The sequence below is a fragment of the Lissotriton helveticus genome, chromosome 3_1 (genome assembly GCF_964261635.1).
Source record: "Lissotriton helveticus chromosome 3_1, aLisHel1.1, whole genome shotgun sequence".
Classification (NCBI taxonomy): Eukaryota; Metazoa; Chordata; class Amphibia; order Caudata; family Salamandridae; genus Lissotriton; species Lissotriton helveticus.
Window position 1 is genome coordinate 162,602,176 of NC_136061.1, and position 14,680 is coordinate 162,616,855.

Sequence of the window (14,680 nt, forward strand, 5' to 3'; positions counted from 1 at the left end):
TGCAGCGACTGTGAGATTGAGGAAAACGTGGGTGTAGAACCCTCCTCTCCTTGGCCATGCATAGTTCTGCATTGTAATCCCTAAAGTTGAGTTTTGGGGCCATTATGGCGCTCTGGGGGATTGCTGGCATCGGAGGGCAGCAAGAAGCAGTGACCCACTCCGCTAGTAAGACAGCCAACAGGCCCGCTCTATCAAACAGTATTCTGAGCGGATTTTCCACATATTTCTGTTTATGGATTTATACAGCACAGTTTCTCAGGAGTGAGGGTATCCAGGCGCGGTCCATGGGCACGGGGAGATTAAGTAATTCGCCCAGAATCACAGGATGTTGCAGGATGTTGCAGCAACGCCAAGACTTGAACCCGGATCCCCAGTTTCCCGAGTCGGCAGCTCCGGCTCCTGCACCACATCCTCTCCCCATCCTGTTTACATCCTGCAGATGTTTGTGGATTCTGGAACACCTGTGATCTGAATGTTACTGGAATGGGACGTCATTACCATATACTAATTTTAGGCTCGGATCACCACCACTACACTTCATTTTAGGGAGCTTGTCACCTCTCACCCCTTCATCATCCTTTAGATCTGATTTATGCATTTGTCTCATGCGGATTAGTTCAGGGCGGTTATCCAGACATTCTTTCAAATGATCCAAGTGTGGACCTTCCCTGGCTGATAGATTTTCAGTTGTTTGTTATCTCTCTTGCCCTTCAGTAACGTACATAGGCCAATCCCCAGGTACTCCCCTCAAACAGGTGTGCGTGCCTGCTAGTAGCCTGTTAATGTCCCTTATAGCCAGGTCAGCCTAGAGCAAAATATCCAACCAAGGGCTAGCCATACACTGGAGATCAATGACTCGCCTTTAAGAGGTTCATGAGTTACTCTTCTTCGTTATAAGCCTTTGTGTCCATTTTAGGCCAATCCAGCATTTTGCATCAAGAGTACCTTGACCGGTATTGTAGCACAGAACGTAAGTAAATAGCACTTGAGGTGCCAGCAGGGTGGTCAACACTTTGAGCAAGAATACCAGCAGCACCCTCTCTAGCAGCCTCCGTCACCGCGTAGCATAGTCAATCTCTACACCCACTGGACCTCTCCTGCGTACTCACCTCCAACTGCCTTGCCTTGAAAGGCAAACCGTGGCACACCCGGTATGACAACACATGCCAGCCTGGCAGCTGGGATGGATGCTGTGCCCAGGACAATCCTCTGATCCTGCCTCAAAAAGCTCCACACTCCAGTGGGCTCAATGAATGTGCCTGGATACAGGAACCACCCACCTCACCCACAGATCATTCGTAGTGTCCAGCAGCTGGTATACGCTGCACTACATTTCAGTGCCAGTTCTACTTCCACCCCTTTATACGCCATTGCTGGGAAGGAGGTTGGACAAGAAGCTTCAGAGCAGGCAAGAAGGGCCATGCTGTCAGCTCTGTTCCCTACCAGGGAAAAGCAACGGCATCCGATGGCCAATCTTGATGGGGTGATCCGCGGCCATGCATCTCAGGTACAGTCGGTACATTTTTTAAGCATGGCTCGCTACAAAAGTGGATTATGATGAATTTAAGGTTGCACCCACGTAGCCTCCCTCTGCAGCAGCCATCTTGGGTGCTTCCTCTCTGGACATTCAAAACTGTCACTTGTGACAGTAAGTGACAAATCCCAACACATACAAACTAGATTACATATTCTTGGGGTGGGCAATTCTCTATAAAAGGATGACTTTATTGTTGTGCCATTTGAAGGGATGAGAACTTGAGGTGCAGCAAATGTGGCAAAAGGTTTTGGCTACTTGCTTGCTGACTCTACATGTTTAGTCTCACATATCAAATAAGATAAAGGAGTACAACTTACACGCCCGAAAACACGCCCCGTCTTGCTGCGAATAAGTTCCAAGCTGTCTGGATTCTTCTTCTGTGGCATCAGGCTACTCCCCGTGCTAGGAAAAAATTATTAAGATCAACATGGGCCACTGGAATCTAAAGATGGTACCCCTGAGTTCTACAATAATAATCTTCTCACTATCTGGTGAACATGCATTCAGCTGCTACAAACCCATCCAACAGTTGTAATCCTCCCACCCTTTAACGTCTTCAGCATCTGTCCAACCTTTTTGAGCAAAATCCTGCAAAAAACTTCAGTATTCCTTGTTGAAAAATCTTCCAACCATAATCTCTTCTTGAAGCATCTTTGAATGTCCAGAACCCAAGACCTGGTGGTGAAAATCCTATGAGCCCTCCACAGAACTTCCTTTAAAAGCGTGTAGTCACCTGAAAAAGCACTGCAGGTCCTAGTGAAGCATAATGAAGACTAGAAGCAATTAAAACATCTAAATCCCTTTCAAACAAAAAAATCTCCACAAACAGGTACCAAATGCCACTTGCTGTTGAAGAATTCAGATACATTAAACTAGATCATATAATGCCTACTGAGTACACATAACTCGATTCCTATTTGAAAACTGCAAGCAATGGGATGCATCAGCATCTCCAGAATGGCCCTGACACAGGGCATTTCAATTCTTAAATATATTGAAACATTGTCTAAGAGTAGATCAAGGCTAGAGCTTAATTTGAGCCACTGTTTGCCGGTGCTCATCACTGAACTTATTAAAGACGGCTCGGCTGCATCTTGCCAAAATGCAGACTGGCTGCTTAGGCTATGCATTGATGGAGGCATGTATTTATATTGCACCTTTTATGATGCAGATATGTTTCCCAGGCTATCTATTTAGGTTCCCTGATGCGAGTCAGTGCCTCGTGCTGTCCCTGCCAATCCCTGTGCTCCCCGTCACACCTCCAAGCTCTGGCTGCCTGTCTTTCAGTCTCTCAGTCTCACATCCATTGGGCAGGGAGGCAGTCTGGCACTTTCTTACAGCCATTGCGGTGTATGTACCTCTTGCAATTTGTTAGCCGGCAACAGAGATTAACTCTGCAGGACAAGGAGGAAACCTAAGAAAGTGCAGGCAGCTGCAGTGCTCAAAGCCCACTGGTTCCATGCAAGTCTCACCCTGAGCAGTATCTCAGCTTTCACCCTACCCTGGCACCATTGTGTGGTGGCCATCGTTGAAACAGGAGGCGAGAGAGCAGGCCTCACTGAGCCAGGGGCCCAGAGGCTGGTGTGCCGGGCCCACGGTCCTACCGCCCCTTATGCAGTGAGCTGGGGCTAAGCCAAGCCAGCCAGACATATGGGGCTTCCTAAAAAGTACTCATCAGGCAGCAGGTGAGCGAATTCAGCGGTCACCTGTTCCTTCCTAAAGCATGGCTGTAGTGCATGCGTGTTTCCCTCAAGAATACATTTTCTTTGTTCCTTATTGCCATGTTTTGGCCGAAGTGTTAAATTGCAGTATGTGCAGTGTGTCTAGCCATGATGTTAGCATGCTTCACGTGTAGGGGCCCTTTACTGCAAGTGAAGACTACAGGCCTACTTTTTTTATTGTATTTAGAGTCACATCATTTTTATTTAATATATCCAAGATATAAACACTACAAGTCTCAAAATGTGATGGAAAAATAAAAGGTTGGACGAACTACCCATAGCTGACAAGAGACAACTATACAAGTCAACTTGAGACTTCCTAATATTTTTCATTATAAGTGGCCAGTCGACTTTCTTTTTCGAAGCTGAGAGATATAATTCTTCAGAACTGTGCAAAGGTAAGTATTTGGAGGAGAACCGCATCCTCATTGTTTTTATTACACATGCAGCTGTGGGATCTCAAGTTCCTTCATGTCAGGCATGTGCACCTTACACAGTCCAAGTTTCCTACGCATTGTGATAGTTCTCTTGCTTTCCCCCATTAGATATGCAGGGCTACAAGTACCAGAATGCAAGTAAAACATCTACTGCACCAGTGGTTTGCTAGCAGCCTAGCCGCTAAAGCAGCCCCCACCGCGTTGGCAAGAGTAGTGGACCGCTGCACATATTCTGTTTTTATTTATTTTTTACAAATTAAGCACTGAAATGTACCCGACTAATTGAACACACGAAAACTAGGTGTCAGCAGCTGCTCTCGCAGTGTCCACCATTTAATGTCTCCAAAAGGACTCTTTTTAAAGTTTATATAGGCAAGACTCAGCTCTGGAAATAGTAATATAACTTTGTGTACATTAGTAACATATGGAATTCTTCACTTGTTCACTACAGTAAACCGTAAGCTCCTAAATACCATCTTTCCTTTCACAACAAAGAGGGGACTGGATATCACAGTTCACTGTCAGCACTTCAAGCCCAAAAACAAACACAATGAAATAAGAACGCTGCACTACTTAGGCACTATGGCGCTATCATAACACGTATAAAGCAGTGATTAACTATATTCCATCATGCTAAGATGACAAGCAAACATGTGCTTAACAATCAACAATAAAGGATACACTACAATCTCAGCTCGCCAGTCTTAATAAAAGAGGAAAACAGAATTATGTCCTATCAAACCCCTAATTTTCTTAAGGTATTTCCACCTGCATTGATAGACTGCAGGCCTCAGCTAGGAGACATCATATGCCATCGCTGCATAATTAATAAAAAATGGATGGGAGTGATCGGAATCGAATACGATCACTGAACAGAATTCAAAGGTCACAAAACTTACTGCAAAGTCTCTTTACTCTTGGCCCTTATGCCCGGTCCAGGGTCCCCAGTGACCGCCCCTGGCTTCAGTCACTAATGATTAGTCCTTGTCATCAGTCCCCAGTGATTGCTCCTAGTCCCTGGCAGTCAGACTCCAATGATCTCCCCTTGTTCCCAGTCTCCAGGGAGTGCCCCTACAGCTCAGTCAACAATCTGTGCCTGAGGGACTGCTCCTAATCCTAAATCCACAGTGACTCCCTAGGGCACAGACCACTTGTCCCTAGTCACCAGTTCCATGAGACTGCCCCATTCAATAGAGATTGCCACTAGTCTAGTCCCCAATAACCTCCCCTTGTCCCTAGTCACCAGCGATTACCACAAGTCTAGTCCCCAATAACCTCCCCTTTGCCCTAGTCACCAGCGATTGCCACTAGTCTCCAGTCCCCCGTGACCTCCCCTTGTCCTTAGTCACCAGTCCCATGAGACTGCCACCGCACCAGTGTTTGCCACTAGTCTAGTCCCCGGTGACCTCCCTATGTCCTTAGTCACCAGTCTCCACTGATCCTTGACCTCAATCCCCAGTCACTGCCCTTAGTGGCCGGCGCCAGCTGCTCGTTCCCAGTGACCACTCTTTGTCCCCGGCCACACGCTCGCGGAGTGAGATGCTCCAGTTACCTGTACGCATCAGAGAGAGTGACAAAGCCGAATTCCTTTGTGCTGTAGATGATGAGATCTTCAGACATCTTGCTCAGGTGGGTCATGCACATGGAAGCCCAGAAGAGGAATTCAGCTGCAGGAATTTCAGAGAAACGAGAAAGAGGACATGTAGCATGAAGTCATCAACAAAGCAAACAACCCTAGACCAGCACATATTCATATACATGAAGTGGAGCGTTGATTGCAAATGCACTGCAACACCTGGTTAGGTGCCCAGTATTTCCTCTTTGAGAAAATCTATCTGGTGTGTGTGTTTCAACCTGTTTATCTGTAACTCTGGATGGTTGCTCTCTTCTGCCTATAGCTACAGAGTCAAAACAACTCCACTTGCAGTAAGCCTGCTTTGGGTCTGTGAGCACACCAGGCATTTGAAAATATTCCTCTCTTTTTATAAGTCTGCACTATCAGTGCATCACCGCCTACCCTCTGCTGACAGCCCTGTTAGGAAACAATGAAATGCAATAATATCTACCCACGGTTTCCTCTTTCACTCTGCTGTGTGTTTCAGTGAAACACTGGCAGCTTTTGATCTAGACGCAATGTCCCCGATTAGGAAGTGGCTAGATTCATGTGCTGGGATGCCGGTTGGCTGGGACTAAAGCCTCTGGGGGGGTTGCCCATATAAAAATCCAGCTGTTAGGAGTATTTGCCTCCAAAATTGGGAATAACCTGTGGACCCGAAATTATCAGACCCAAACAGCAAGCAGTGTGCCCACTTCCATTTCTATTTCCCACCTACTCTTAACAGCCTCATGTGATTTCACACATGGGAAATCACACGACTACCGCTTTATCCAATTTATAATCGGGCCCCATTGGTGTTTTCAGCTCTTCACTTTTAATTTGGATCTCAAATTTATAAACACAAACATTATATCCAAAATGTACAATTACACAATCTGTAATCAGACTCACACTACCTATTCTAGTTATATGACTTTGCCACTTAGTATATTTTGTGCCTGATTAGACTATCCTAATGAGTTGCATAGTTTAGCTAAAACCCCTAGACACATTCTTATGCCTGAGTAGCTAGTTTTACCTCACGCCTTTTGACAGTCTTCCTCGAATACAAGAAGAAGGCAGGAGTGCCTGGATATTTAAGAATTAACACAACAAAGATCTACCTAGGACATCGGAACCTCTCCTACTATACGTATGTCATTGTTTGTACCCCCAAGTAACAATTGCTGTACCACAGATATGGCTGAATGGTATGCCAGAGGAAACTCTGGACCACACAAACAATAATTTTCATGAATGTTGTGGTAGTATCAAGGTTTCTCGAATTGCATTGTGGAAAGATGTGCCTCTTGCATTGTTAAGTTCTGGTTTTGTAGATCAAAAGCAATAAATAGTTTTTTTCTTTTTTAAATTAATAAGACAGGACACACAGTTTTTCCTACAGAGATCATTGCCCGGGTCCCAGGCTTTACAGCCATCAAAGGTTTCCTGGGAAAGCCTTGGAAGATGATACTGAAATACCTTTGATGCTGGGTGGGCTGAACTAGTTGACATGAAGTCGAAGTGGGATCTGGAAAAATGCTCCTCGGAAATAGTTTTGTTCCCTTCCATCTTGGATTAGAAACACACAGTAAACAATGTGCATTTTATTGTCTTGTTTGTGGCACATAACTACATCATTCTGGAATAAAAGAAGGTGTTGGGGTCTTCGGGAATGTTTTACACATTTTTTGAGGGTTACTCATCAATGGTATGCTAGTTTCTGTTTATAGAAACTCTATTCTTTGTGTCGTAATCCATCCCTACATGTCGTCAGGGAAGAAAGCAAGGCTGTTTGTTAACTCCCCCTCCCCATTCCTCCTAGCATTAGAACCTTTGGCAGCAGCAGTCACACATCAAAAGAAGGAAAGAGGTAGATACGGCTATAGGCAACTCCAAGCTACTGCTTCATGCAAACGATATCATGTTAGCTCCTAATGACACAGGTGCACCCCTTCCCAATTTAACAGCTCCAATAAACCTCTTGAACATCTTTACCTGTTATAGAATCAATTGGGATACAAGCGAAGTATATACCCCGTACTAGGGACCATGATACACTGTCGGTAAAGAGGGTGGGGTACACATGGCAATTCTTTCATATGAAATATCTTGGAATACTAACAAACAGGGAGGTAGACAATATGGGTGATATCCTACCTCTGTTTACGAAGACTAATACTGCTTTCAGTGGTAATCTCTACAGCTGTCTTTGTGAGGAAAGTTACAGGTGGTCAAAATGATAATGGCTCCAAGATACAACTACCTGCTGGGCATTCTGTTCCTCCCGTTGCTAACATTTATGGTCAAAGTGATGAGGAATTTGATGTTGTCAGGGAGGAAACTGAAGCTTCGACCCTCAAATTAGACACGGTCACAACATCGAGCAGCCTGAGGCTCCAAGACATGTTACTGTACCACGTGGCACGCCAATTATCCAAACTATAGAACCTGGCTCCTGACTGCAAAACACTTGCCCTGTGGTATCTCACTGGCTATATGTGCCTGTATTATAAACGAAAAAGGTTATATCTGCCCCCAGCTGACCGTCTATTCTGGCCTAGTGGAACATGGCACACAAATAACTCATAGTACATAGTCACATCCTGTATGAGCCCCTGTATTGAATAATGCAGGGCTTGCGATCGGAGATTCCACCTCTAGGTAGAAAGCACAGGGGTCACATGGCATACACACTATTGATGACCTAATACAGAAAGACTCACTAAAATCATTTGAAGATCTCCCTCTGGAATTTTACCCTACCTTCCTTCGAGGATGGAAATACTGACAACTCATCCATTGCCTGAAAGGCACATATGGGAGTGAACAGACACCCCTCCAAGAATCCCCAGTCCTCTGTGGGGAACGTAAAGAGGGATGATTTCTGGGATTAACAGTGTCCAGATCATCAACTTCCATTCCAAGACAGTGACATGACGTGTATGTATAAAGTGCACATTCACCCAGAAGGGTATCTTGGCGCTGAATAACAGATTGTTACCCAACTCAATGGTACTCATTTTATCGTCCTCAGAAGGGACCATAAGAAATCAGATGGCAGACCAGACACTGGACCTTCCTACAAGACAGATTATAAACCCCCTTGAGAGACGTGCCTTAAATATACATAATTTATGTAAGTTATTGGTCACCTACCTGGCTCAACAAGGCAACACTATCCCCAAATGATCTGCAGGAGGTTTGAATCACAAAATTGCAACCTAACCTATTTCCTATGGTCCTGCCCAAGGCAATTGCTTTATCGGTGGGAAATATGGCAACCTGTGTTAGAAGCTGCTTGTTAATGACCTTTCTGATATTGTAGCATCAATAAATACATAATGTTTCTTTAAACACATTTAGCCCACTAGCACGTCAGATTGTACCTGTAACATAGCAATAGATGATGGAGCCCCCTCCCTACCCTCGGCAATGAAGATCTTTAACAACTTGCAAGGGGAGCACCGGAGGACTTGTGCTCCTACCTCAGAAGTGAATCTTTATTACCAGGATGTGTTCCAAAACTGGAAGTAGCTGGTCCATGAAATCAAATGCCCTACAGGGACTACAGGGATATTTGGACCCTTATTTCTTGGGATAACTGCACGCTGGTAGAAGGTTGCTTCAAAAAGTTATGAACTGGGACTATGCAACCATCTTGGACACACAGAGAAGACATGACCACAGAGAACCATGAACCTAGTAGCCTGTTTAAAATCCAGCCCAGAAGTACTGCTGAGTTTGTGTCTGAGGAGCTGTGTGAAAAGAGGAGCAGGTCTTCTGTTCTAGAAGAATTCTCTGCAGGTCTAGGAGTTGCTAGGAAAATCAGAGCAGAATTTTGTGTTTTTAAGATACCTTACAATCATATTCTAGGGAGAGGAGCAGTGTCAAACTCACCCTGAAGTGTATGTAGAATTCACCAATTAAAAACTCTTTGGACCTTTCATTAATGGATAGTGTGCATTAAATTAAGGAAATCAAATGGCTCCCCAGATATTTATTTTAACATGCTTTTTATTGATTTTTCAACATTTCAGCCTAGGCAGGTGATAAATCGCACAGTGATATAGTATTAGCTAAAACATAAACTCAGTGGGCTACGGAGGTATCGTAGTGAGTATATATTGATGTTGAACTTTTAATTTAGTCTTCTAGGCCTTTATCGACACAATAGCAAAGCAATTATCACAAAACAAAGAATCACAACAGCAAGGTGCACAATCTACATGTGGGACCAAAAGCACTGTCTCTCGTGGCAGACTGGATTGTTTGTACTCAGAGCTTAGAGACCACATGCTAGTCTCCATAGAGGTCTTTGACTAGAGGCTGCTTTTTCCTGACTTACCAGTACGTTGCTGCAATCCTGTTGGCAACATTTACACTCTTCTCTGCTAATGCTTTTTCGTTGCACACGTTCTATTTCTTTTTTAAAATGTTTTAAATACGGTGTATTTTCCTAGTATTTTCCCTCGCAGCTAATACTTTTTCCTGCTATTTTATTTTTTCAAAAATCTTTTTATTAGGTACAAGACTTGCAATGGTATCACATACAGAAATAAGTATATGCATATATAATTTATGCTTTGCACCACAAATGTTTTTTTTTTTAGTTTCCATACATATTGGTTCCATAGTTACCTTTAGTAAGTTATTCAATATTTGGCACATCATTCTATTAGGTGTTTTCTAAAGAGGGTTCTTCAGTAGGTAAAGTGGAAATATTTCCCCTGAAGTTGTTCCATTTTCCCCACACCCGTTCCCACTTCTTGGGACATCCTCTATATATATATATATATATACTGCCTTCTCCGCTACCATAGCCCCATCCATATCATTACATCATTCCCGATATGTCGGAGTATTCTGCGCCCCCCAATTTTTGGCAATGTTACGTTTAGCTATTGTCATGCCTAGTGTTGCTTCCCATATATTCAGGAGGCATGGCTTGGGGTACAGTGGTACCGGAGCCCCGCTAACTTATGTTATTGTGTACATAATGGTTTCCAAGTATGTCATGATCTCTGGGCATTCCCATATTGTGTGGTAAAACGTGCCCACTGCACCACAATTTTGCAAGCAGAGTTGGCTTTCGGTCTTCCCCATCTTATGTAAGATTACCCTAGTGAATTAGGTTCTGTGGAGCACTTTAGGTTGTATTAAGTGTTATTTTGAAGGTATGGCCACTTCTCGTGGAGATTCTAGTGCCTCCTGCCAGTCAGTCTCATCTAATTCCCCAATATTGGCCTGCCATTTTTCACAGAGAGTCTGGTTGGTTATTGATGATTTTGCGGTAAGTTAGGGATATGCCTTTTTTATCCATATATTCCGTTAGGAGTCTATCCTCTAATGGGGAGGCCTCTGGGAGGATAATATCTGGTTGGATGGTGGCCTTGCATGCGTGTCTGATCTGCAGGTATCGGAACATTTCTATGGGCGCCATATCATACTGTTCTTGGAGCTGAGCAAACGTGATGACTTCTCCCTTGATCAAGAGGTCACCCACCCTTGAGATTCCTATTGTGTCCCATTGCTTAAAGCCTTTGCTGCAGCTCAGTCTACCCAGATTTCCTCCACAGATATTATTTGACTTTGTAAAGCATCTATGTATCTTATTGCTTCCCCTTCCATGAACAATGTCAATTCACTGCTGCTCCTGGCTACGTTTTAGATATTTCCACATTCCTACAATCCCCCCCACCTCCAATTTTTATCAAAATAATTGTGCTGTAACTTTTTAACCCCTGAACCTATGCTTGCCATTTTAAATATTTTGCTCTACAGAGTATTATCTTTTGTTTTTTAGCAAAGCTTGGTTTGGCCCATTATGTTTTTATCCCTCAACTGTATTATTGTTTGATTGTGCTGGTATATTCAACACATCACACGTTTTCTTTAGAATATAGCCTTGAGGATCTTCCCTACCTACCAAAGGTTACATAAGGCTCCTAAATGAAACCTGTTCAGCTCTGTGGGCCTAACTACTCAAAATATCAGTTGTCAAAGGCTGTGTCTAAACTGTGGCTCATTTCAGCTTGGGTTGGCCAAAGACGTCATCTCACTCATTGATGGTAGCTCTGCTTATATATAAGGCCTTAGAGTAGATCACAAGACCAATCCTAAAATAAAAAATGTGGTGGATGAGATATTTGTGTCTTATCTAGACTATTGTCAATGAGGATTTTTAATGTATGACGTTACAACGCATACGTTTACAACGCATGCCTTTACAACGCAGTTTTTACATTACAACATACTTTACAACGCATACATTTACATTGCATGCCATTACAACAAATTTTTTAAAACGACATTTACAACGCATTCCATTACATCGCATTATACCTTTACAACGCATACCATTACATTGCATTTAAGGTAAATGTTGGATAGTGTAGGGGTAAAAATTACTATTCTAACTCCAGGCGGTGCAACAGTAGGGTTAGTGTTAGATAGTGTTGGGGTACTATGCATTGTAATGACATGCAATGTAATGCCTGCAGTGTAGTGACATGCGTTGTAGTGACCTGCGTTGTAGTGTCATGCATTGTAGTGACATGCAATGTAATGGCTGCGTTGTAGTGACATGCATTGTAAAGGATGCTGCGATGTAATGACTGCGTTGTAAATGTAGTGCGATGTAATGACTGCGTTGTAAAGGTTGTTTCCCGAGGATTTTATATCAAATTCTTGACACACTGTCACTTACCAGACAAGCATAGCATGTTTGTTCTGTTTGCGAAAAAACACTTGGCTACCTGGATAGCGATTCTAATGATGCCTTAAATAGACAGAGATGCCCCCCATGACTGTCTTAGGTCAGCCAATCCTCAATGGAGCAGAGGTCATCTCACACACCCAGCTCTGAACTCAGGATCAGCTTAACTCCAGTCATATCAGTAAGCCATATGTCAATGCTGCGGCAGGTGCTTGTTTTTCCTCGTTGAAAAATGTAAGCAAGACTCAAATTCCTGCCAGAACACTCTAGAAAGATCATTATTCATGCATTGATCACTTGACGCTCAATTATGCAGATGTGCTGCTTTTATGAGCTCCCCCAACAGTGTTAAACTCTTAAACAGATTGTAACAGGTTCAGAATTCGGCAGCCAGATTGGTGCTGAATACTCATAAAAGGCCATCAATCCGAAATGGTCTGAAAAGCAAAGAATACAATTTAAAGCTCTGAGGATAACATTCTGGGTCACTTAAATGAAAGGCCCAACATACATCTGCGAAAAAATTAAAAGATACCTTCCCCGCAGAGCATTGCGCTCCCCCAACCGTAACTTGCAATGAATCCCTAAGATCATCAAGGTCAGAGCAGGTGGGCGTTCCTTCTCGTATCTAGCCCGCGAGCTCTGGAATCTTTCCCCTGAGCACATCAGAAGGGCCACTACCGTTGTTTCATTCAAAAGCCTTCTGAAGAACAACCATTTTAGATAGACCTAAATTGGTTGGCCCCACCTCTTTTGATTCCTCTAGTCGGCAACTTACTAGTTCCTAGAGCCAGGACGCTCCTTTTTGGAGCAGCTGTTTGCGCTCCATAAACTTATTCATTCATTCAAAGACCTTCACTCTGGGGGCTGTGACGCTACCGAAAATGTCTTTGGCCTGACTGCCCAATTTAAGTTTGTCAGCCACTACTATTTAAGAGGCGGCCCAACCGTTAAAGAACCTGATTTAAACATTGGCATTCTTTTAACCCCTTCGCTGCGGCGGCAATTCCGCCGCAGCACTAGGGGGGTGGGGCGGCCGCGCGGCACTCCAATGCTCGTGACGGAACCGCTCCGTCACGAGCCTCGGGTGCCCTGTGCTTATGAAGGAGCGGTTCCGTCACGGCCCCGCCCGCTCAATGGAACGTCCAGCACAGGCGCGGAATCCGCGCCGCGCAGGCGCGCCGAGCGGGCCGTGACGGAACCGCTCCGTCATCAGCACAGAGCGTCCGTGGCTGGTGACGGAGCGGTTCCGGCGCCAGCATGGGAGGGGTTAAAAAAGGTTCATGAAATGTATTAAGAACACATCAAGCATATCATAGACATTTTAAATCAGAGTACTGGAAATGTATCCTATCTTGATGGTACGTTTTCAGAAGATACATTTGTGAAGTCCCTTCCTACATGGTGCCAAGGCAATGGGGCCTGCCACAATAGTGATTTTCCCACAGTCTGCTTATGTCATTGTTGGGGGAAGCCGGCGTGACTGAAAAAAGCTGGCAGCACTGCAGTGAGAATCTGAAAATATGAATGATGCAGTTCAGCTTTGGCGTAGAGGTGGTACCTCAGCCATACAAGTATGTTTTCACCTACAAAAGCCTAGCTGAGGCCCAAACGTTCTTAATCGCCCCGTGCACATGATCTCAACATATAAAGACATTCCGTTTTCAAGTTAATATGTCACATGCACACACCTAGACAACTAAATGAAGGATACGCCTACACACAGTCAACATCATACATATTTTAAAAGACATCCAAGAGCCATCACAGTGTTTTCAACCATTAACATTATGATCAATGTCACATGAAATGAATGAGTTATGCCTACCTACAAAGTCGCGGTCACTGGTGGCGTCCATGCTATTTAAGCTGATGTCATCAAAATGAAGTTCTGCAATACAATGTTAGACAAATAAAGAGAAAGTACTCTGAACTCGACACCAAGAATACTACATTTGATGATTCACAGTGACTAAATTTTACATTCCATGGTTCTATATATGAAGTCAAACCTCTGAAAGGTTTCCATGGAGTTATCATTAAGAACTAATAGTCACTAATGCATTCAGGAATTTTAAAACAATATTAATGCTACTAGGCCTTACAGTGGCTTCACAAAGAAGCTCTGTGATGTTCAAGGCAAATTATTTGTAGTTACTGACAGCATCTATCGTCATGACCTTTGAAAGCTGAATGTTTCACAGCAACCAACTGATTTGTACTTTGTGTGGCTACATACATAGTTGACACTTTGTGAAAGGTTTCCATGGTATTACCAGTATGAATGGACTGTACTGTGATTCATTCTGTATTTGAAAGCACTAAGCATATTAAGGCAGATCATTTTCTGAAAGGCAAGAAGATTAAACTGCTGTTCAAAATCTGAAGCATGTTTTATTTCCATCCTAGATGACATTTCAGGGCTGAAACTGTTTCTCGATAACCTAGTAAAATGGACAAGCTTTTGTAGCAAATGAGTTCTGTCAATTTAGCCCCCCTGGAATTTTCGCTTTTGACTTCCGGGTCGTTGGACTTTTGAGTGAGTGAGTCTCACTACCTGAGTCTCACTCACAGTAAATTCTGTAAAAATGGATTGAAAGTGCTAACCACCAGTGTCCGCCTTTTAAGATAAGGCTGGTGCTGCACAGCTAGGGTAATTAATTCCTTCAA

The 14,680-nt window shown here is 43.7% G+C and overlaps 1 protein-coding gene across 1 annotated transcript in view; it reads right to left on the bottom strand.

Annotated features, from left to right (window-relative positions):
• Window positions 1-14,680, bottom strand: part of ASL (argininosuccinate lyase) — a 193,822-nt gene that overhangs the window by 45,113 nt on the left and 134,029 nt on the right. The window contains exons 10-12 of the mRNA XM_078679465.1: window positions 13,839-13,901; window positions 5,248-5,362; window positions 1,855-1,939 (exon numbers count right to left, since the gene is read on the bottom strand). Of these exons, the coding sequence (XP_078535591.1) occupies window positions 1,855-1,939; window positions 5,248-5,362; window positions 13,839-13,901 (263 nt within the window). The remainder of the gene's footprint in view (window positions 1-1,854; window positions 1,940-5,247; window positions 5,363-13,838; window positions 13,902-14,680) is intronic.